This window comes from Trichosurus vulpecula, chromosome 6, assembly GCF_011100635.1.
Source record: "Trichosurus vulpecula isolate mTriVul1 chromosome 6, mTriVul1.pri, whole genome shotgun sequence".
Taxonomy (NCBI): Eukaryota; Metazoa; Chordata; class Mammalia; order Diprotodontia; family Phalangeridae; genus Trichosurus; species Trichosurus vulpecula.
The window spans coordinates 211,554,076-211,574,917 of NC_050578.1; the positions used below are offsets into that span (position 1 = coordinate 211,554,076).

At 44.1% G+C, this 20,842-nt stretch overlaps 1 protein-coding gene and 1 long non-coding RNA gene across 2 annotated transcripts in view; one reads left to right on the top strand and one right to left on the bottom strand.

Annotated features, from left to right (window-relative positions):
* Positions 1–8,260: 8,260 nt before the first annotated feature.
* LOC118853867 lies at positions 8,261–20,268 on the bottom strand. Its single transcript, XR_005010691.1, has 3 exons — positions 20,201–20,268; positions 9,599–9,756; positions 8,261–8,479 (listed from the first exon to the last, which is right to left on the bottom strand). It is a non-coding gene; the product is annotated as an uncharacterized LOC118853867 (long non-coding RNA).
* The window catches only part of NELFA (negative elongation factor complex member A), a 37,530-nt gene continuing 35,477 nt past the window's right edge, over positions 18,790–20,842 (top strand). Inside the window, exon 1 of the mRNA XM_036764102.1 lies at positions 18,790–19,180. Within this exon, the coding sequence (XP_036619997.1) occupies positions 18,932–19,180 (249 nt within the window). The 5' untranslated portion in view covers positions 18,790–18,931. The remainder of the gene's footprint in view (positions 19,181–20,842) is intronic.

The window sequence follows — 20,842 nt, forward strand, 5'->3', positions numbered from 1 at the left end:
GGGTGGGAGGTGCCCCACATTGTCAGTACTACTGTCTTTTTGTGGAAAGGGGAAAACACACACCCCTTTCCGTCTGCCTTTCCAACTCTGTACTCCAACTACACAATTTATTAATAAATAGCATACAAACCATGAGTGGAAGAAAGGATACGAGGAGGAGATACATGCTTTTACCTCACTGGCCGCCCCCCACCCCCACCCCAGCTTAGGTCCCAGTCTTCTGGTCCTGGGAAATGGAACCACATGTTAATCACAGCACAGGAAATCAGCTTTGTAAATGAAGCAAGCAATTCAATGAGCATTTATTAAGCCCCTCCTCCTGTGTTCCAGGCGTTGTTCTGGGCGCTGGGGGATTCAAAAACAAAACATGAAATAGTTCCCAATCTCAAAGATCATACATTTTACTGGGAGAAGCAACAGGTAGATCCAGAATAAATACAGGGTAGTCTGTCCCAGAACTAGCGTGAGTCAAAGTGGCCACAGAGGATAAGGGCTGAGTGTTTTTACATTTAGGTAGACAAAGGAGGGCTATCAGAATCTTAGAAATGCATAAAACTAGGATGAAAGGAGGCTTTGAATGCATCGATCAGGAGTAGGATAAATGGAGCAGGCTTGGCACAGTTCTTTCGGGACAAAAGTTGCACCTGTGAATTGGCAGTCTATTTACGTATCTAATTCCATCTACCTGTCCATCACTCCTCTTCCCCACCATAGAAAGAGAGCGGGGTAGGCAGCCCAGGCTGCATCGTTCAATTGTCTACCAAAATTCCACCTTGAATTCCGATCTCACTTACTTACAATCTAATATCTAAATCAAAATTAACATTCTGAATTATAAAATGCTACATAAAAGGTATATTTACATAATATATGTAAGATTAGTCCAATGAAACTCCAAGCATGATGAAAGGCAATAGATTCAAAAGCTGCTAGGGAATTCGACTTGAATTAATGCTGCACTAAGTCAAGAGATCAATATTTATTAAATGCCAACTGTGTGCACAACACTGTACTGAGTGTTTGCACTAGTCGGAAGCAAAGGGGGACCCAAAATTTAGATAAAATAATATCCTGGCTCTCATGGAACATGTCCGTGAAAACAAAAACCATTTTCAGCCTGAAGTCCAGCAGAGGGAGCCCTCGGATTACCAGGGTTCCAGGAGATTAAAAAATTGACGATTTCTAGCCCCAAGAGACTTTGTCTTCTAGTCCAACCTCCTTATTTTAGAGTAGAGGAAACCAAGACCCAGAGAAGAAAAGCACTCACCTAAAATCACATAGCTAGCCCGGATTCCAACCCAGGTGCCCTGATTCCCAATCTGACATTTTCTCCCACCCCACAGCTGCTGTTCCTTTGCAGAGGGCAAATCTGGTGGGTTCTCTGGCCCAGTGATTCTCAAATCATCTGCAGGGCCCAGACCCTTCTCTTAAGGCCAGATTTAAGAATGATTTTGCAGTAAAGTTCTCAAATATTCTAATGAATCTTGTGATTTCATTGATTCGGAGATTCCCTCCATGACTCAGATCTCAACCCATCCATGCCCACCCCTTCCCAGGAGACTTTTGTCTGTGCCTTCCCATAGGTTTACCATGATTGCCTAGTCACAGTTCTGAGTTTCATCCTCTATTTCTCCTGGCGTCAAGAGAGTACCAGTAAAGTAACTGTCCTGTCCACCTGTCATGCCTTGGTCTCACCCCGTCACCAACCCATCTTCTCTTCCAATCTTACATTTCCCTGGTGGCATCTTTTACTCCAGTTCTTCAGAATTCCTCATAACCACCTCTCATACCCACTGTGTCCCTGTCCATTTCCCTGTGCAATAATCATGCTTAGTTCTTGGGAGACTATTGTATTCAATGCCTCTCATCCCTATCACAACACCACTAGAATATTGGGCTTCAGGAGATGAGTCAGACAAGCGGTATGACATAATGAGTAGATAGCTGGTCTTCAAGTGATGATGAACTGGATTCAAACTTTGTCTCTGACATCATCTTCAGGGGTGGGGAACCTGTGGCCTTGAGGCTGCATGTGGCCTTCTAGGTCCTTGGGTACGGCCTTTTGGCTGAGTTAAAATTTGACGGGAGAAATCCTTTTATTAAGGGAAATTTATCCTGTAAAGTTTGGATTTAGTCAAAGGGCTGCATTTGAGGATCTAGAGAGCGCTTTGAGGCCCCAGGATCCCACCCCTGAATGTTATTATGGACAATTCACTTGACCTCTTGGTGCTTCAGACAGCTCTCCAAGACTATAAATTGCCAAGTAAGTGCTGATCAGCGCTGGCAAAGGTAAGGGAAGAGTTTTGCCACCACTTGCCGCCAGCGGCCATGGGTCCAGGCCACCAGAGAGTGAAAAAGATGCTTCAGAGAGTGAAAAGATTACATGGGCAGATGAGTAAAGGACAGCTCCGTTTATTAAACAAGAGGGACAGGGCTTATATACTTTTTTAGGCAAGCAGATCAACAAGTTCAAGTGTGAAAACATTTGCATTGCATCACTTCCTCTTGCTTTGCTCCCCTTTTGCCATAAACAATATTGTGTTAATAGCCCACAGGTGGTGTTTAGCACGTGTGTGATGGTGGGGGGTGGGGGGAGAGCCCATGCACTGAGTTATCAACCCAAGGGCAAGAACAGGCTTCAGGGAAAACCTGGCCTGTATCTTATCCCAGAATGGACTTTCTCAGAGCTGGCCCTCTACAGGGTTTCCTCACCAATACTTCTCTCTACCAGTCAGATCACAGATCCAATACAAAGAAACTCAAAAAGATGGGTCTTCTCATCAAGTAGAAACTTGGGGATATTAAAGGAATTTTGCAATTTCCTGAAGGCAATCCAGCCTGTGCCTGTCCTCCGGTTCATTTCTGAGCCTAACTGGGATTTTCAGGGATAGAGTCTGTCACAGATAAAATGAGATAACATTGTTCACAAACCTTAAAAACTGTACAAATGCTAGCTGTCACTGTTGTTACATGGAAATTGTTGGGTGAACTCTATAGCTTATTACGCTCAGTTCTTTAGTAGCTGTGCAGACCCAGCATCAGACTGTGATGACTCTGGACTGTTTGCAGAATCTAGAACTCTTCCAGACAGACCCAGAGCCTGGGGGCCCCTGAGTCGTTGAAAAGATTTCTGCTCTTTTGAGTCTCACAGGCCCATCCTTCATGCAAAACATAGTAGTAAAGAAATGGTTAAGTAGAAAGATTACTTTTATTAGACATCAGAGGATCCCGATTCAGATCTTGGATCTGCTATTCACAGGTCTTCCTGTTTGCCTCGGAGCAAGACAGCTTCCTTGTCTGTAAAATGACAGAATTGAAGGAAATCATTTGTAAGGTGCCTTCCCATTCTAAATCTCTAATCCTATAAGTCTGGGACTTCCCTCTTCATTCATCCTTCTCAACCAAAGGTCCCCATCCTTTACTTCTAGCTGAGTTAAAGCAATTTGATTCTTTCTACCACTTTCTAACCTCAGAATTCAGGATTAGGGGTTGGGGTAGGGAAGGCAAGGCTGCCATTAGCAAACTAAAGCTTGAAATAATCTTGGGAGAGAATTAGAAATACTGGGAGAAAGAGTAATTAGAAGACATTGACAGAGGGCATGGGTGTGAGTTGAATATGATGGGATGATATCTAAAAAATATAATTAAGGATTGAGAGAGGGACACACTGAGAGAAGGGGGAAGGGAGAGGTAGAATGGGGCAAATTGTCTCACATAAAAGTGGCTCAAAAGAGCTTTTACATGGAGGGGAAGATGGGCAAGGACAATGCTTGAACCTTAATCTCCTAGGAATTGCCACAAAGAGGGAATAATATATACATTCAGTTGGTTATAGAAACCTGTCTTATCCACAGAGGTTCCCAGACTTATTTGGCCTACTGGCCCCTTTTTTAAAAATTACTCAGCGGTCCCCCCATCTACTTTCTTTTACCTTTTAATGGTTTTTTAAAAAAATTATCACCCAAGGCTACTACAGCCCCCTCCCAATCGTTCCAGTGCCCACAGGGGGCTATATCACCCACTTGGGGAACCTATGTAAGTATAGGGAAGTGGGAGGGGCAGGGGAGAAGAGAAGGGGGTGTTGATAAAAGGGAGGGCAGATTGGGGGAGGTGGTGGTCAAAAGCAAAACACTTTTAAGGAGAAACAGGGAGAAAGAGGAGAAAAAGATAAACAGGAGGTGGGGAATAGAATTGAGAGAAATATACATTTAGCAATCATAACTGTGAAAAAATTTTATAGCAAGTTTCTTTGATAAAGACAAAGGCCTCATTTCTCAAATATATTGAGAACTGAGTCAAATTTATAAGAATACAAACTATTCCTCAATTGATAAGTGGTCAAAGGAAATGAACAGGCAGATTTCAAACAGAGAAATCAAAGCTATCTAGAGTCCTATGAAAAATGTTCTGAATCAATGATGATTAGAGAAATGCAAATTGTTGTTGTAGTTGTTTGTCCTTTATTCTCAGAGAGGACCAATGACATCATGAGCACAGTGTCTTGATTTGTGGGTGAGTTGGATTTGAGTAAGGCAGAGGTGTGCAAAGTCATCAGCCTCGTTCTGTCTTCCAGAGTCATCAGAGTCCAGTGGCAAGACAAAGGTCAGGACAATTGGTGATGGCCTGGCAAATTAAAACAATTCTGAGGTACCATCTCACACCTATCAGATTGACTAAGGTGGCAGAAAAGGCAAATGACAAATGTTGGTGGGAATATGGGAAAACTGGAACACCGAAGCATTGTTACTGAAGTTGTGAACTGATCCAACTGATCTGATTTGGAACTATGCCCAAAAGGGTTATAAAACTGTCCCTACCCTTTGACCCAGCAATGCTATTACTAGGTCTGTATCCCAGAGGGATTTTTAAAAAGGAAAAGGACCTGTATGTACAAAAGGATTTATGGAAACTCTTTTTGTGGTGGCAAAGAATTGGAAATCAAGGGGATGCCCATCAATTGGGGAATGGCTGAGCAGGTTGTGGTATATGAATGTAATGGAATACTATTGTGTTATGAGAAATGATGAGCGGGGGGACTTCCGAAAAACCTGGAAAGACATATGTGAACTGATGCAAAGTGAAGTGAGCAGAACTAGAACGTTATACATAGTAACAGCAATAGGGTAAAGATGATCAGCTGTTAATCACTTAATTATTCTCAGCAGTACAAGGTTCTGAAGGACTTATAATGAAAAGTGTTACACACCTCCAGGGAGCACAGATTGCACTTATATAACCTATACCAAATTGCTTGTCTTCTCAATGAGGGGGGAGGGGAGGAAAAGAAGGAGAGAATTTGGAACTCAAGATTTTTTTAAAATGTAAAACGTTGTTTTTACGTGTATTTGGAAAAATATTTAGAAAAATTTTAAAAACAAATTTGATATCATAGTTCCAACACTGTCCTTCTGAATTTCCTTTTCATTTTTTTTTTAACAATTCATTGACATTCTTTTTTTCCCTTTTTTAGAGGCACTAACACTATTTCGCTATTCCCTCTCCTCGAAAAGAAAGAAAGAAGGAAAGAAAGAAAGAAAAGAAAAGCCATCCATTATAATAAATAAGCATGGTCATACAAAACTGATCCACATGTTGGCTAGGTAGGCCTGAAAATCTAAGTCTCATTTTGAACTTTAGTCCTTCACCTCTGTGCCAAGAAGTGAAGAATGTGATTCACTGGCAATCTTCTGGAGTCATGACTGGTCATTTTGTTAACCCAGGCAGCTAAGAAGTACAGTGGGTAGAGTGCTGGGCCTGGAATCAGGAAGACCTGAGTTCAAATCTAGCCTTAGAAACTTACTGGCTATGTGACCTTGGTCAAGTCACTTAACTTCTGTGTGCCTCACTTTCCTTAACTGTTAAATGGGGATAATAAGAGCACCTCCCTGCCAGGGTTATTGTAAGGATCAAATGAAATAATATTTGTAATGCGTTTTGTGAAATATTAAGTGTCATATAAATATTAGCTAGTTTTCTTATTGATCAGAATGGTAGTAATCATAACTATGAAAAAAATTTTAGAGCAAGTTTCTCTGATAAAGGCCTCATTTCCCAAATATATAGAGAACTGAATCAAATTTATAAGGACACAAACCATTCCCCAATCGATAAGTGGTCAAAGGATATGAACAGGCAGGTTTCAAACAGAGAAATCAAAACTACCTAGAGTCCTATGAAAAATGCTCTAAGTCACTCATGATTAGAGAGATGTAAATTGTTATCATAGCTGTTTTTTTTACAATTATTATTTTTACAATTTTTACAATTATTTTTCTTCACAGTGTTGTGGTTGCTGTCTGAGTTGTTCTTCTGATTCTGTTCACTCTCCATCAGTTCACACAAGTCCTCCCAGGTATTCCTGCATGTGTCCCTGTCTTCATATTTTATGGAGAAATAATATTCCATTACATTAACATGCCAGAATTTGTTCAGCTATTAACTAATTAATGAACACTCGCTTTGTTTCCAGTTCCTTGCTACAACAAAATTTGCTGCTATAAATATTTTTGTACATAAAGGTCCTTATCCTTTTTCCCTTTGTCTCTTTGAGGTATTAACCTAGCAGCGGTATCACTGTGTCAGAGGGTACTCACAGTTTAGTGACTTTTGGGGGATGATACCAAATTGCTTTCCAAAAATTAAACCACTTCACAGCTCCACCAATAGTGTATTTGTCTTCCTGTAGTCCCTTAAATATTATTTTCCTTCTTTTGTCATCCTTGCCAGCCTAATGGGTATAAAGTTGAATCTCTAGTTCATTGGGTGTTTACCTTGAGAGGGTACTTGGTGTCTGAGAAAGCTAAAATTGCTTTATCTTTTGTGCATAGTTACTATTTTGGAGAAGTTTGGAAGGTTATGAGTATCAGAGAAAGGGTCTAATCCTCTATCTTGTTGCATGTGAGCTGAGAGTTACTAAAAGTATCCTCACTGTACCATTTCATTTTTCACCTTCATTGCCTTCTGTTATGTCCAAAATCTTTACTCTGGCATTCTAGGCCCCCTACAATGATACTTTAGTCCACTTCTTCAGCCTTTTTTCCTAGCCAGACTGCTCCACTCGCTGTTCCCTAAATCAGTTACACTTCCCTTGGGTACAGGCTTCATTCAAATCACAAAGATTTAGAGCCTATGGAACCATAGGGATCATAACCCAACCCCCTTGTTCTAGAGAGGAAAAAGTAGAGACCTAGTGAGTAGTTTGCATTTACATGGCATTTTTAGTTCAACCAGAATGCTCCTCTCACGACCCTATGTGATAGATAATGTAAATCTCATCCTCCTTTTACGGATAAGGAAACTTGAGTCTCAGAAAAGTTAAGTGACCTTCCCAAGACCACAAGGACAGATAAGTAGCAGAACTGGAGTTCAAAAGCAAGTCCTCTGAATAGTCCAGTGCTCCTTCTTCAACATGGTGCCTAGAGGCCTGGGCGTCTGGGAGGGTGGGGGAATGGCAACCGAAGCAAGGTTTGATCATAGGGACCACACCTGATTCTTTTTTCCTGGTTTAGGCATCCTCTGATCTGACAGTTGATCACCTGCTCCCGGCTCTCTGCTGACCCCTAGCCACTAGTTACAGTGTCCTCTCAGGAGTAGCCCAGGCTAATGCTTGGCGTGGGTCGCCATAATTGTAGATTTCCCGCTGATCTATGGACTCTGAGTTATATAGAGCACTTTGCGGTTGCCAGTTACTGTTGAATCATTTATCACATTATCTATTCTCTTCCTTTTCCTCCTCTTTCTCAAACAGTATCTATTAAGAGCAGCTGGGCATTAACCCAAAAGAGTATTCACAGGGTCATCCCACTTACACAAATTGAATGAGAGACAAAATTTTGTGTAAAGTTCTGTAATTGGATGAGCCTTAATCATGATGTGTTGCCATAATAAGATTCATACTAACATGATATTGATCTTAGAAAAAGATAAATATAACCAAATCATAAAATCTCAGAATGTTAGATTTGAAGTCAGCTGAGCCTTCCAGATAAATAACATTTACAGTGTGATGAGTAGGTCCCCTCTACCTTTGTCCAAATCATTTATAAAATAATGCTGATTAGAAAAAGCAAAGAACATATTCCTTGGATCCAACATTTGAGGCCTCCCTCCAGGGAGATGTCTACTTGCATCAGAGGATTATGGGATCAAGAGTCAGAAAGAACCTTAGAGATTCATTTATTCAACTCTTTTATTTTTTATTTTACAACTCTTTCATTTGTCTGAAGCTCAGAGAAGTTAGTGACTTATTCAAGGTCATAGACATCAGCAGGGTTTGAACCTAGGCCTTCTGGCTTCAAATTCAATATTCATTCCATTACATCACTCTTCTTCCTTCATTTTTGAGCAGGAATCTCTTCTGTACCTTCCTGTACAAGTGGTCCACTTGTCCTCATTGAAGGAAGATTGCCGGTGAATTGGAAATCACTGCTTCCTGAGGCCCCTCTATAGCAAACACACTTCTTATTCTTCCCAGATAGTCCTGATTTCAAGAAAAGAAAGTATGTTTTTGTTTATAAGACCATACCCATGAAATGTCCTTTGTCAGATCACATGCCCCAGCTCTGGGTTTGCAAAGTATAGTTATTTGAGTTAGCCTTGTCCATTCTTCCTTAAGCAAAACAGAAATCTTCCTCCCTGCTATGTCCCCACATTTAGTCTCAGTCCTATTCTTTGTGCTCAAGGAAAACACATCTAATCCCTCTTCCACATTATAGCCCTTCATGTGTTGAATGATAGCTATTCTCTACTCCCTTAGTCTTCTCTTCCCCAGCTTAAGTTGTTGACATATTGAGTCCGCTAAAAGTCCCCGGTCTCTCTCTAACCGAGACTCTCCTCTGCCCATGTCTCTCCCCACTTAGTGTTTGTGCCTTTGATTCTTTTTTCACTTGAAGTATAGGAATTCACACTTATCCCCATTAAATTCCATCTAATCAGATTATTCCAGCCTGTTCAGACATTGTTGTATTCAAATGCTATTATTCAACCTGTCAGCTGAGCCTTCCAGATAAATAACATTTACAGTGTGATGAGTAGGTCCCCTCTACCTTTGTCTGAGTCATTTATAAAATAATGCTGATTAGAAAAAGCAAAGAACATATTCCTTGGATCCAATATTTGAGGCCTCCCTCCAGGGAGATGTCTACTTGCATAGACTTTTTATCTTGTCATCATGAACCAGCTTAATCTGGCTCCTGACAGCTGATTTGTTAAATTTTTAGCATGAACATTTACACCTCAGAAATCAGGAAATGCTACAAATTGGGACTTGATTTATTATTTTAGTTATTTTTTGGACTTAAGAAAGTGATGGAGAAAATGTTAATAATGCAAATTAAATTTTAAAGTATGGCATAAGTACTTTTTGGAGAGCTGGTTGTTAAACATTTAACAGCATACCTCTGATCTAGGGTCATTTAGATCATCTTTAGGGTACTTTTCAGCTCTAAATCTTCCAACTCTGACATCCTCTCTCTTCCCCTCTCTCTCTCTCTCTCTTTTTCTCACTCTCTCTCCCTCTCTCTCTCTCTCTCACATACACACACACCCCTCGTCAACACCCTCGTCCTGCCCTCTCCACCTCCCAAAGCCAGCCACTTACCTACTCGAACTGTTTACGTATTAGGCCAGCCACGTCTTTCATGCATGATGAACTCCACAGCGGAAGCCACCAAGAGAAGAGGTACCTGTTGCCAGAAAAGCAGCTGTTCCCCATCGCTTGTGCCAGTCAGGAAATCAGCTCTGTCAGCTAGCTACTACCTGGGGGAAGATAGGAGGTGATTAGAAAAGAGGAAAGCAAACATAGCATCTGTTCCTGGCAGAGCTGCAATGAAATTATGCGTGTCCAGCAAGCCACCCCCATGCTCCTCAGGGCTGGCGTGTGGATGCAGGTCATTGGTAAAAGAAACAGATGGAAGCCAGCATGTAGTGTAATGACAAAAAGAGGAGTTTGGGCTCAGAGTCAAAAGACCTGGATTCTAGGCCTGGCTTTGCTGTATTACCTTGGGCATGTCTCTGGGCCTTAAGTGCCTAATCTGTAAAATGAGGGAATGGGGTTAAGGTCCCTTCAAACTTTGACATCTTGTTATTTCTCTAAATTTGGGAAGGTAAGCTACCCTTTTACTTCCTTTTTCTGTGTGAGCTAATAATAGTGTGGCTTATGGCTATAAAACTTTATAGTTTATAAAGCAATTTTTTTCTCACAATAGCTCTATGAGGTATAATTATCCCGATTTTACAGATGAGCAAGATGAGGCCCAGGGTAGGATCACGCAGTCACTAATTAACAGAGCTGAAACTGGGACTCTAGTCTCTTGACTCCAAACCCAGAGGACATTCTATAACACCCCTTCCATCACGGTGTCCCCAGATATGGTTCTTTGTACTCAATTCCCATTTAGCTTAACCATCAACTAACGAGTTCTGATGACCCTCTAAGTCCATCTTTCTTAAGTCAGGAGACTTAGGAGATAGGGACAAGTCCTACCCTCTCTCCATGAAGGTTAGCACCTCTTCTTAGATGTTAGCAGGCATCTTAGACCATTGAGGTCTAAGGATTCTGTGAAGTTTGGATGTAGTCAAAGGGATGCACTTGAGGATGTAGAGGGCCACATGTAGCCTTGAGGACCAAAGGTTCTGGGCCCCTGAAAAGCTTTTAATTCTCACCCTGCAGAGCTTCACACCCTGTAACTCCTGTGTGAAGGAAATGATGATTTTTATAAAAATCGATATGACACGTATAATGAATATACTAATAGATTAGATTTTTTCAGAATTGCCTCTCATCAGCTTGAACTGATAATCAAACTTTGACAAAGCTCACAATCCCTGGCATACTTCTGTCTGCATACCTGAAGTGAAGCAAATTAAAGATTGTAGAACCTGTTTCTGTAGCAGAACTCTGGTCTGGTGACCCACCAAGTAACAACCCCCAAGAACTCAAGCAATATTGCTCACACAGGACTCCAGAATCGTTGTATTGTCTTTTATTTGTGGGTTTGTCATGGGAAACTTCCCAAGCCCGGGAAAACACTGTTTGTAATCCACCTTTCCCTCTCCCTTCCCATTTGTGATTTATGTTTGTAATCTCTGTCTTCATTTCAGTGAGGTGGAATTCTGATCAGGAGAATTCCTGATTTGCAAATCTGTTCTTCATAATGAAACTAATTAACTAAACAGCTACCTGATGACTGGCGATTTGTCTCCGGCCTGCTGTTTTGTCATTCTCAGGTTAGAGACTGGCTCAGTAAAACCCTGTTAATACTTGGGAAGGAAAGAAGAAAGAAGAGAAAATATTAAGAAGAAAAACTATATTTGGCAAGCTTGATTCTTCCTTGGGATCATAACCTACTTGAGGTATTTGGAGATGCCTGGGCACCCCTTGAAATTTGATGTCACGGCACAAGTTCTTAACACTTACGTAGCCCGTACCTATTTCTGGGGCTGTCAGGATGAGATCCATCGCACACCGGCCCTTTCCTGTCTCAACCAGGGTAACCAGTCTTCCCATTAGCAGTGACTTAATAGAACAGCTGCACTAAGGTCTCAAATTATCCAAATCCCTAGAGTCTCCAGGAATGTTCACTCCAGGGAGGCCCCTCAGGAACACTGCTGGCTCCCTGCCTTTCATGGCTGCTCCCTAAGACCTAGGGGAACTTCCTGAAATTATAATCATGGAAAGGTAAGAAATAGCTTCTTCCTCACCCTCTTCAATCTCAACGAAGTTTTAAATTCTCTACTGTGCGAAGAGTAGTATGCTTAGCTATGGGGGAGGTATAAATTTAGATAAGGTGTGATCTGGGCTATCCAAGAGCTCACAAGTGAGTAGGTAGGTGATTGTGACATAATTCTATTCACTCTGGAAATGTCACTGATAACTGGGTTCTATGACAGGGTAGTTTAGAAAATAAGGCCCCCATCTTAGATATAGTGGGAGCTTCTAGATTATCTAAAGTCAGTTACATTAGGGGTTGGAGAGGAGCAGAGGACAGTGAACCAAACACTTAAATCACTGAAGAAGGAAGCAGCATGGTGCGGAGGTCTACAGGGGGCGGCATCAAACACCGAGACCATTTCTCACAACAACCCTGTGAGGTCAGTAGTCCAAATATCATAATTGCCACTTTACATACACCGAGCGGTCACGTGACTTGCCTGGGATGAAATATCTGAGGTTGGAATTGAACCCAGGTCCTCTAAACTCCCAGTCCAGAATTTTATCCCCTCTCTATACCAAACTATTTCTCAAGATGGAAGCAGTGTTAGGAGGAGTCTGTGATAAAAGGAAATTTGTTAGCAACAAACTGAGAATTCTAAAAGCTGTAATGGAAGGAGAGTGGAGAGGGAAACTAGAGAAGAGCTGAGCTATGCTAAGTAGGGATGAGAATTCAATGATAGGTAGGTAGGTAAGAGCATCTTGTTTTATTTTGTTTTTGTTAACTTGGGTAAATTGTTTCTGAATAAAAGATTTTTAGGAGCAGAAGGTAGGAATTCACTAGCCAAAGAACTAGGCAAGTATGAAAAAAGTTTTTATGATATTCGTATTATTAGAATGCTTTTGTGAAGCTGGCTTAGCCCATCATATCTCCTGGTGGGGGTAGGGGGGGAGGGGAAAGAGGGGTTCCTCGGTTGATTCCAGATGACAGTAAGGTCTAGTGTGGCTATAACTGTGTGTGGCTGAAGAGGGATAGAAGAGAAGATTCATGGGCTTAGGTAGCTATAGGAGTGGTCAACATGAAAGCTGATGTCCCTGAAGATGATGGCAAATGCTAGAGGTGGGGGGGGGGGGAGGCAAATGGTGAAGTAGACGTGTCTGTCATTTAAAAAGTTAGGTGAATGACCTGGAGATCTTTCAATGGCAGCAACAAGGATAGGGAGGAGGTGGTGAAGCGTACAAATTGGGCCTTGAAAGAGGAGAGGCCATTAAGGGATGGTAGGAGAGAAATGATTTGGAATGGGCAATGGGGAGCAAGGAACATGCCAATTTCACTAGACCCAGGAATCCAAAGAGAGTAGAAGGAGAGTCCTCTGGGAAAGGTGGTGAAAAAAAAAAGCCTAAGAGTGAGCTCAAAAACCTTTTCAGGATTAACTGCTATGAATGGGATATAGCTAGGCTAACAGGAGAGGCAATGACCTTTCCCTCGAATTTAGCTTTGCCGCCCCCAATCCTTTAAAACGAAACTAGGGAAACCTAGAGCTTTGGAGCCCTTGGCCAGTTATTGGCTGAGAAGCTCCTACATGGAAGGTGACTAGGTGTAGGTTAGCCTTAAAAAATTAAAATCAGGAGAACTTGAGAATGCTCACCATAAACTAGAATGAGTTCTCTGAGAGAGGTCCAAGCCCCTGGACCAGGAAGTACAGTTCGAGAAAAAGACTCAACCTAACTGGAAGGATCCTCGTATTCTAAATCCAGGTCTTTACTTAATTTTGCTGTGTCCTAACAAGCTTGACACATGGGGCAAAGAATGCTGTAGATGGAAAACCTTCTGGGCAAAATTCTAGAAAGAAACTGATTATTCTAAATTTTCTCAAGAGCTACAAAGGTGGATTTTTTTTTTGTCCTAAAGAGAGATTTCGATTGGTCCAGTATTTGAGGCAAAGGCTGCTGCTTTTCTAAAAGAGCTATAAAAACAACTTCAGAGTTTGGGCTAAAAGAGCATGGCAAAGCTCACTTTTCCCATGCCATAGCAACCCTATCTAGCAAAAGACTTCAGCTAAGGTTAGAAGCTGGAAGCAGAGAGGTAACAGCAATGTCTAACAAGGACTATGGAGTAATATAAAAAAATAGGGTGTGTTTACCCCAGAGCAGGGGTGGGGAACCTTCGGCCTTGAGGATACATATGGCTCTCACAATTGTGAAGTTCACAGAACAGTGAAGTTTGGATTCAGTCAAAGGGCTGCACTCGAGGACCTAGATCTAGGGTCACATGTGGCTCTCCACCTCTGCCCAAGAGTATAGGGGAAATGTCTTATTTTCTTATGGTGCTATTTCATTAACTGCCTTTGAGTTTTACATAATTGTCCCCTTTGAGGTCTGATTACTATAAGTAAACATAATCAGTGGAGGCTTAGAAGCTCTGGTTTTGAGTGGATGAGGACCCATAAAGTATCTTGAACCTGACTGTAGGTTTTTCTTGGCACCCACTCTATGAGAGGTGGGGTATCCTGGTTCTATACAAAGAAGCTTTTGTCCTCCAGGCAGAACCAGGTTTCTGTTAAAGTGAGTATGTGAAAGGAAGGTCGATTGGAAAGTTCCAGGGACCAGAGGAGTTTAATGACTATGGAGAATCCAAGGGATCATTGGCTGCGTGAGTGGGCCAAGGAAGAGAATGGGAGGATTTGGAATGGGAGCAAAGGCTCAGGAGAAGCTGATCCTTGCACCTCTGGGTGGGTGAAGACCACAGCATCAGGATTGAGGCATTAGTACCATCAGAAATCCACTGATACAGGAAGCACCTTCTAGGAAGACTAAATGGAGAGAGAATTTTTAGAGTTAATCTTCCCCCAGAGAACCAGATAGAATTCTGAGCCCTGATATTACGGAGTGTGTGAGGACACTTGGTTGAAGGCCAAGTATCTCCTCCAGGTGTGCTGAGGCTCCTTGGCTGAGGGAGCAAGGACTTGGGTTTCTGTGTTCCAGGCCAGCAGTTCTCAAACTTTCAGGTCTCAGTACCCATTTACTTTTAAAAATTATTGAGGACAGGGACAGTTGGGTGGTGCATCGGATAGAGCACCAGCCTTGGAGTCAGGAGGACTTGACCTCAAATCTGGCCTCTGATACTTAACAATTACTAGCTGTGTGACCCTGGGCAAGTCACTTAACCCTGATTGCATTAAAAAAAAATATTGAGGACCTCAAAGAGCTTTTGTTTATATGAGTTATATCCAAGAGTGTGTTAGAACCAGCTTGAACTGGCTAATGAGAGCACATTGTTAAATTTTGAGTTGGAGCATTTACATCTCCGAAACCTGCAAAAACAAAAAACCAAAACCAAAACCTTCATATCAGGGCTGGATGTGGGAAGCCAGCTATATCCTTTTTAGGCCTCTTAGACCTCTGCAAGGCAGGGTCAATTGAGAATGGGCCTATGCATGGCAAGGCCAGTTTTAGGATAAGAAGACTTGGCAAAGAAAACCCACCTTTGTAGCTGATTACCCACATGGGAGATGACAGAAATGTTTCAGTCTGATTATCTATATTGGAGGGAACATAAATGTTTCAATTTGGTTAGCCTTGCTTTATTGTACTCTTCTTTGAAGTCTGGATGACTCAACAATTAACCTGTATAAAATACTGTCAGTAACTCCATTAAAATCAGTCTATAGCTTGACTATACGACTCGCCTAGCCCCATGTCTTTATCTTTTTGTGTCAATTACTTCATCATATATTCATACCACTGCTGGCACAGCTGGATTTATTGTTTCTTTGATTGTCTGTACCAGAGGTGTCAAATGCACAGTGGTGAAACTAAATTAAAATTTAATTGGGAAATAGTTTACAAAATAAATACAAATATAACATATATAATATTAATTTGTGGTTTTCTAAGTCAGTTCTCAGTGGTCCTTATGTAAGATTTGGGGACCCAGCTTTGACACCACTGGGTGAGACTTAAGAAAGTGATGTAGAAAATATCAGGCGACCTGGACTTGATCCTTGACTTTGCTGCTTACTCCTTGTGTGACCCAGGGCAAATCAGGGCCTCTCCCAGCTGTCTCTTCACCCTGTCTTTCCTTAGGGTGTTCCCTCCAACTGGAATGCCACCAACATAGCTGCCCCACCCAGCTCTCCCAGACAAAAAAAAAAAACCTATCCCATCTATTCCTGGTCTGGACCTTGCTTCATAGGAACTATTATAGATAACGCCAGTAGTATCACCCTCATTTTACGAGATTTTAAGGCTCATAATGGTGAAGTGACTTGCTCAAAGCTACCTAATCAGGATCAGAACTGGGTCTCCAACCCTAGTCACTTCTGACTCCAGATTCAGGATTCTTTCTGCCACATGGCACTTTTGCTTTGCACAAAGACTTCAAATGTTAAATCCACAGAATTAAAATGGAGAAGCAGGGTGGCAGAGTGATAAAAGCACTGGGTTGGGAACCAGAGGACCTGGTATTAAATCCTGGCTCTATGACTTGTTACCTATATGTGTCTGGGCAAATGATTTCCTCTCTCTGGCGATGTTTTCTATTCCAAGTAAGGAAGGAGAAGTTTGGTCCAGATATCTCCAAAGTCCCTTCCACCTTTAAATCCTACGATGCTGGTTTCAAGAGAAGAGAAAAATGTGTGACAGGTCTAATGGCAAGCCTCTAGTAGACCTCCCAGCCAATGGAGATCAAAGTAAAATCAGCCTCTTTTCTGGGAGATATCTGAAAGAATGGAGAAGGGCAAGAGGCCATTTCCACTAAGAGCTGCCTCTAGGAAGAGAAGGTAGCCTCCTGGGAAGCCTCCCTCTGTTTGTGTGAAGCACACCCTTGCACCCAGATTTCATCACATTCATGACTGGCTCTAGCAGTAATTTTTTGCCTTTTTTTTTTTAAGGGTGGGGTTGGGTAGATGGGGAGGTAGTAGAGAGGACATAGAGGAGAAGCATAAGGGATTTGGAAGCAGACTAACAAGTAAACAGCAGAACAAAAAAGAGAAAACACAGAAAGGAGGCTCAGGAAGTCAGGTGAAGCCCAAGGAAAAAAGTGGTGTGTATGAAGGGATGCTGAAAAGGAGTGGGGAAGAGAGGCAAACCGAAGGAGGGGAGGGAGGGAAGGAGAGTAATGTGGCCCTCTAGGTCCTCGGGTGCAGCCTTTTGAATGAGTCCAAGATTTACAGAACAAATCTTTTTATGAAGGGGATTTGTTTTGAAGTTTGGGTGCAAAGAGCCACACTTGAGGACCCAGAGGACCATATGTGGCCTCGAGGCCACAGGTTCCTCACCCCTGCCTGGGGGAATGTGAGGAGATTTAGATGAGAGGAGATAAGTCTAAAGGGACTTGAGATAAGGGGAAGTGGAAATGAGGGTGAACTAATAAAGAAAAATGAGGAGGGGAAGCCAAGAATGATGGGAAGGAGGGAAAGAGAATTAGGGGGAGTAAAAGAGGAGGGAGAAAGGGGGGCTGGGTTGGTACCCTTTCCAACAGCCAGTGGGGGGTGGGGTTTCTGAAGTTGTAGATGTTTTTTTCTGTGGGATGTTGTTCCTACCCTTTACTATGAATATGTGTGGTGCATGCATGTGCACAAACATAGGCATAGTTCTCTGTGTATTGTTTGCCAGTGTAATGGCTTTGAGTGTACATCCTATACTCATGGGCACATTTCACTGTTTATATCCTGTGCCATATGTGAGTGTATACCTCTCATATTTAGGTGTACATTTCACTGTTGGTATCGTTTGACGCCTGTGTACAATTCTCATATTTATGTGTACATTTCACTGTTTATGTCATGTTGCCATGTATGTGTACATCTCTTATATTTATGTGTATATTTCACCCTTTATATCCTGTACCACGTGAGTGTATACCTCTCATATTTAAGTGTACTTTATATCATGTGCCGTGTGTGTACATTTCTTTTATGTGTTTATTTCACTGTTTATATCCTGTGCGTGTGTGTTTACCTCCCATATTTAAGTGTGCATTTCAGTATTATCACATGCCATGCATGAGTACATACATCTCCTTTGCGTATATTTCACTATATCATGTGCCATGTGAGTGTACATCTCATATTTATATGTATATTTCACTGTTTATATCATGTTTGTGCCTGTACACATTGTATATGCACTTATGTAGCACATGGATGTGTGTATATATGTGTATATATACACATACACACACACACACATATAAACATAAGCAGCTAGGCCATCCAGTGGAGTGTACTGGTCCTAGAGAAAGAGCTGAGTTTGCATCCCAGCTCAGGCACTTACTTGTGAACCTGGGCAAATCACTTAGCCTTGGCCTCAGTTTTCCCATCAGTAAAATGGGAATAACCACAGCACTTACCTCTCCAGGGTTGTCATGGGGATCAAATCAGATAATATTTGTAAAGCGCTTTTTTGCAAACCTTAAAGAGCTTTATAAATGCTAGCTATTTTTTAAAATTACTTTAGTGTGTGCACACACATGCACGATTTGCGTTTGTGTATGAGACAACGTTGAATAGAGACCTCAACGCAAACTCACCAAGAACAGCGTTCAAATTCCTCCCCCTACCCCACCCTCGGGGTTGTGTGACCCTCCGTGCTCCTTTCTAGGTCACCCTTTGGGCCCGTAAGCGGCTGAGTCTCAGCGGTGTGATCTACACGGTAGAGGTTTCCTCTGGTTCCACTCTACACGTGCGTATGTAAACTAGTGTGCCCGTCTACACTGGGAGCCACATCTGCCTGGGTGCATGCGTGGGTCGGCGTGGGGTCCGTTCCCCTAGCCGAGATCCGTTAACCCCCAGGGGCTGCACTGCCTCCAGAACCGTTACTAGACCAACTGCAGGAAGCCCAGCGCCTGCCGGGCCGGCGCCTGCGCAGGGCCTCCCTCGGCCGCTCCTCTCTCGAGGCCTCGAGGCCGCCTAGCTCCCTCCCCCAGCCCCGCACCAATTCCCTCGGGACAAATTTCCCTACGGACAGCGCAGGCAAACTGGCGTCTTCCCAGGAACACCCAATGGGAACACGGGAGCCGCCATCTTTCGTTACGGACGAAGCTCCGTCCAATGGAGAAGGCGGGCACTGCCATGTCCGGTTACTAAACGGGTGCCCCTCCCGACGCCCTTCCCTCCCATCGGAGGCCGCGGTCCTCTAGAGCCCCGACCCAATAGGACGCAGGTGCGGCCGTAAGACGTGACGTCATTCCGGCCTCGCCCTCGGTCCGCCCGCCTGCCTTCGGGCGGGCGCCGCCATGTTGCGGGGTCCTCGCTCCGGGCGTGTAGGTGTCTCCATAAGATGCCGGCTGAGCGCTTCCCCCCTCTTTTCTCCCCCAAGATGGCGTCCATGCGGGAGAGCGACACCGGCCTGTGGCTGCACAACAAGTTGGGGGCGACGGACGAACTGTGGGCGCCACCGAGCATCGCGTCGCTGCTCACGGCCACGGTCATCGACAACATCCGCCTCTGCTTCCACAACCTCTCGTCCGCCGTGAAGCTGAAGCTGCTGCTGGGAACCCTGCACCTCCCTCGACGCGCGGTGGATGAGGTCAGGGCAGCGGCCGGGGCGGGGGGCCTGGAGCCGGGGCCTGATGGGCAGAGCAGGGCTGGGCTCCCCGGGCCACGGCGGGGGTGGGAGGGCGGTGGCGGCGGCCCCCCCCCCCCCCCCCCCCCCCCCCCCGGCTTCTTACCTTCCCCCACGCTCGGCGGGAGGTCCTCCTCCCCCTCTGCCCCTCCCCCCCAGCTCTTGGCTGGGCTCCCCCTCCCCCCGGCAGCACCTCTCCCCTGCACTCTCTGAATGCCCAACCCTTGCGCTCAGGATCCCGAGTTTGCCAAGTCTCCATCATTTTACAGATGGGGAAACTGAGGCCCAAAGTGAAAGAAGTGAGCCGCCCCAGGTCATGGAGCTAGTGCCCGTGGCCGGAGAATTCGAATTAGGGTCGTTGGATTCCTTAGACCACGAGCTTCTGGAGGGCTGGGAACTGTTTGTGCCTTTCTTGGTACCACCGGCGCTTTAGCGCAATGCCTGGCACATAGTAAGAGCTTAATAAATGCGCTCCGACTCCGGCTCTTCTTGCTGGACCAGTGAATGAGTCAACCAGCATTTATTAAGCGCCGAGTAAGGGAGTTATGTGCCAGCACTTGTGCGCTTATAAAATGCTTTCTGAGATGAATCCCTCCCTTCTGCCATCATCGCGGAGTAGCGTTGGGTTCCGTGCCTATTAAGTGCCTACTTTGTGCCCCAGACAAAAAGAATGGGAGCCGTCCCTGTCCTTAGCGGGGGAGGGGGAGGGATGGAGAGATGACGCGGACACGGAGGAGGAAACCTACGTACAAATAAAAACATAGTGATCTCGACGTGGGAGCCTGGAGGACTGGGCTGGGGGATTGGCCTTATCCTCGGGGAACCTAGGATCCGCAGACCCTTTTCTCCTGTCTTTCCTACCCCAGCCTCTTTCTGCGAACCCCGATCACCGCCCTCCGCTCCTACCCCCTCCCACCACTTGTATTTCTTCGCTAGCTTCTTTGTAGCGCACCTTTGAGCCCGCACCCATTGTTTGTTTGTTACCTTTTCTGATTTCTGCGCGAGCCAGCTTCTTCTCACCCGCATTCCTAATCCGCGGCTTAGACTTGTGCACAGCCCGTTTGCAGGGGCAGCGTGCACCCCGCCCTTGTCCCTTTTCCACCAGACAGCCGTCACACACGCTGAATGAAGGTAGACAACAACGGCCCTTCTATGTGACCCTTCTTAGACGCCCTCCCTCTGCAAATGACAGTGACCCGCTCTCAGTATCTTTTAATTTGAGCTCCTATTCAGGCCCTCCCTATTCACCCTGTGCCTGCTTCTCCACCTCCTGGGCACTCCTGGACCTCCTAATTCCCTGGTTTACTTTCCCAAACTACAGTCGCACCCCCTTCTGTCTGCTTTTCCTCCATACAGCTGGCCACAGTTTAGGAGGGGTTGCTAGCTACTGAGAACCTGATGTGACTTTAAAACTTTGTGTCAATTGTTTTCTATTGAAACTTACCCATGTGTCACATTGAGAAATGTTTGTCAAGTTCTTTCACGGATTGAAGCCTAACTGCATTGTTCCCGCCTGTCTGTCTGTTCAAAAGTTGGAGGTTTTAATGACTTAAACAGAGAGAAGTGAGGACTACTGATTGTTGTGTGGTAGAAAAAACTGGAAGCAGACCCGCCTTAGGTTTGGGA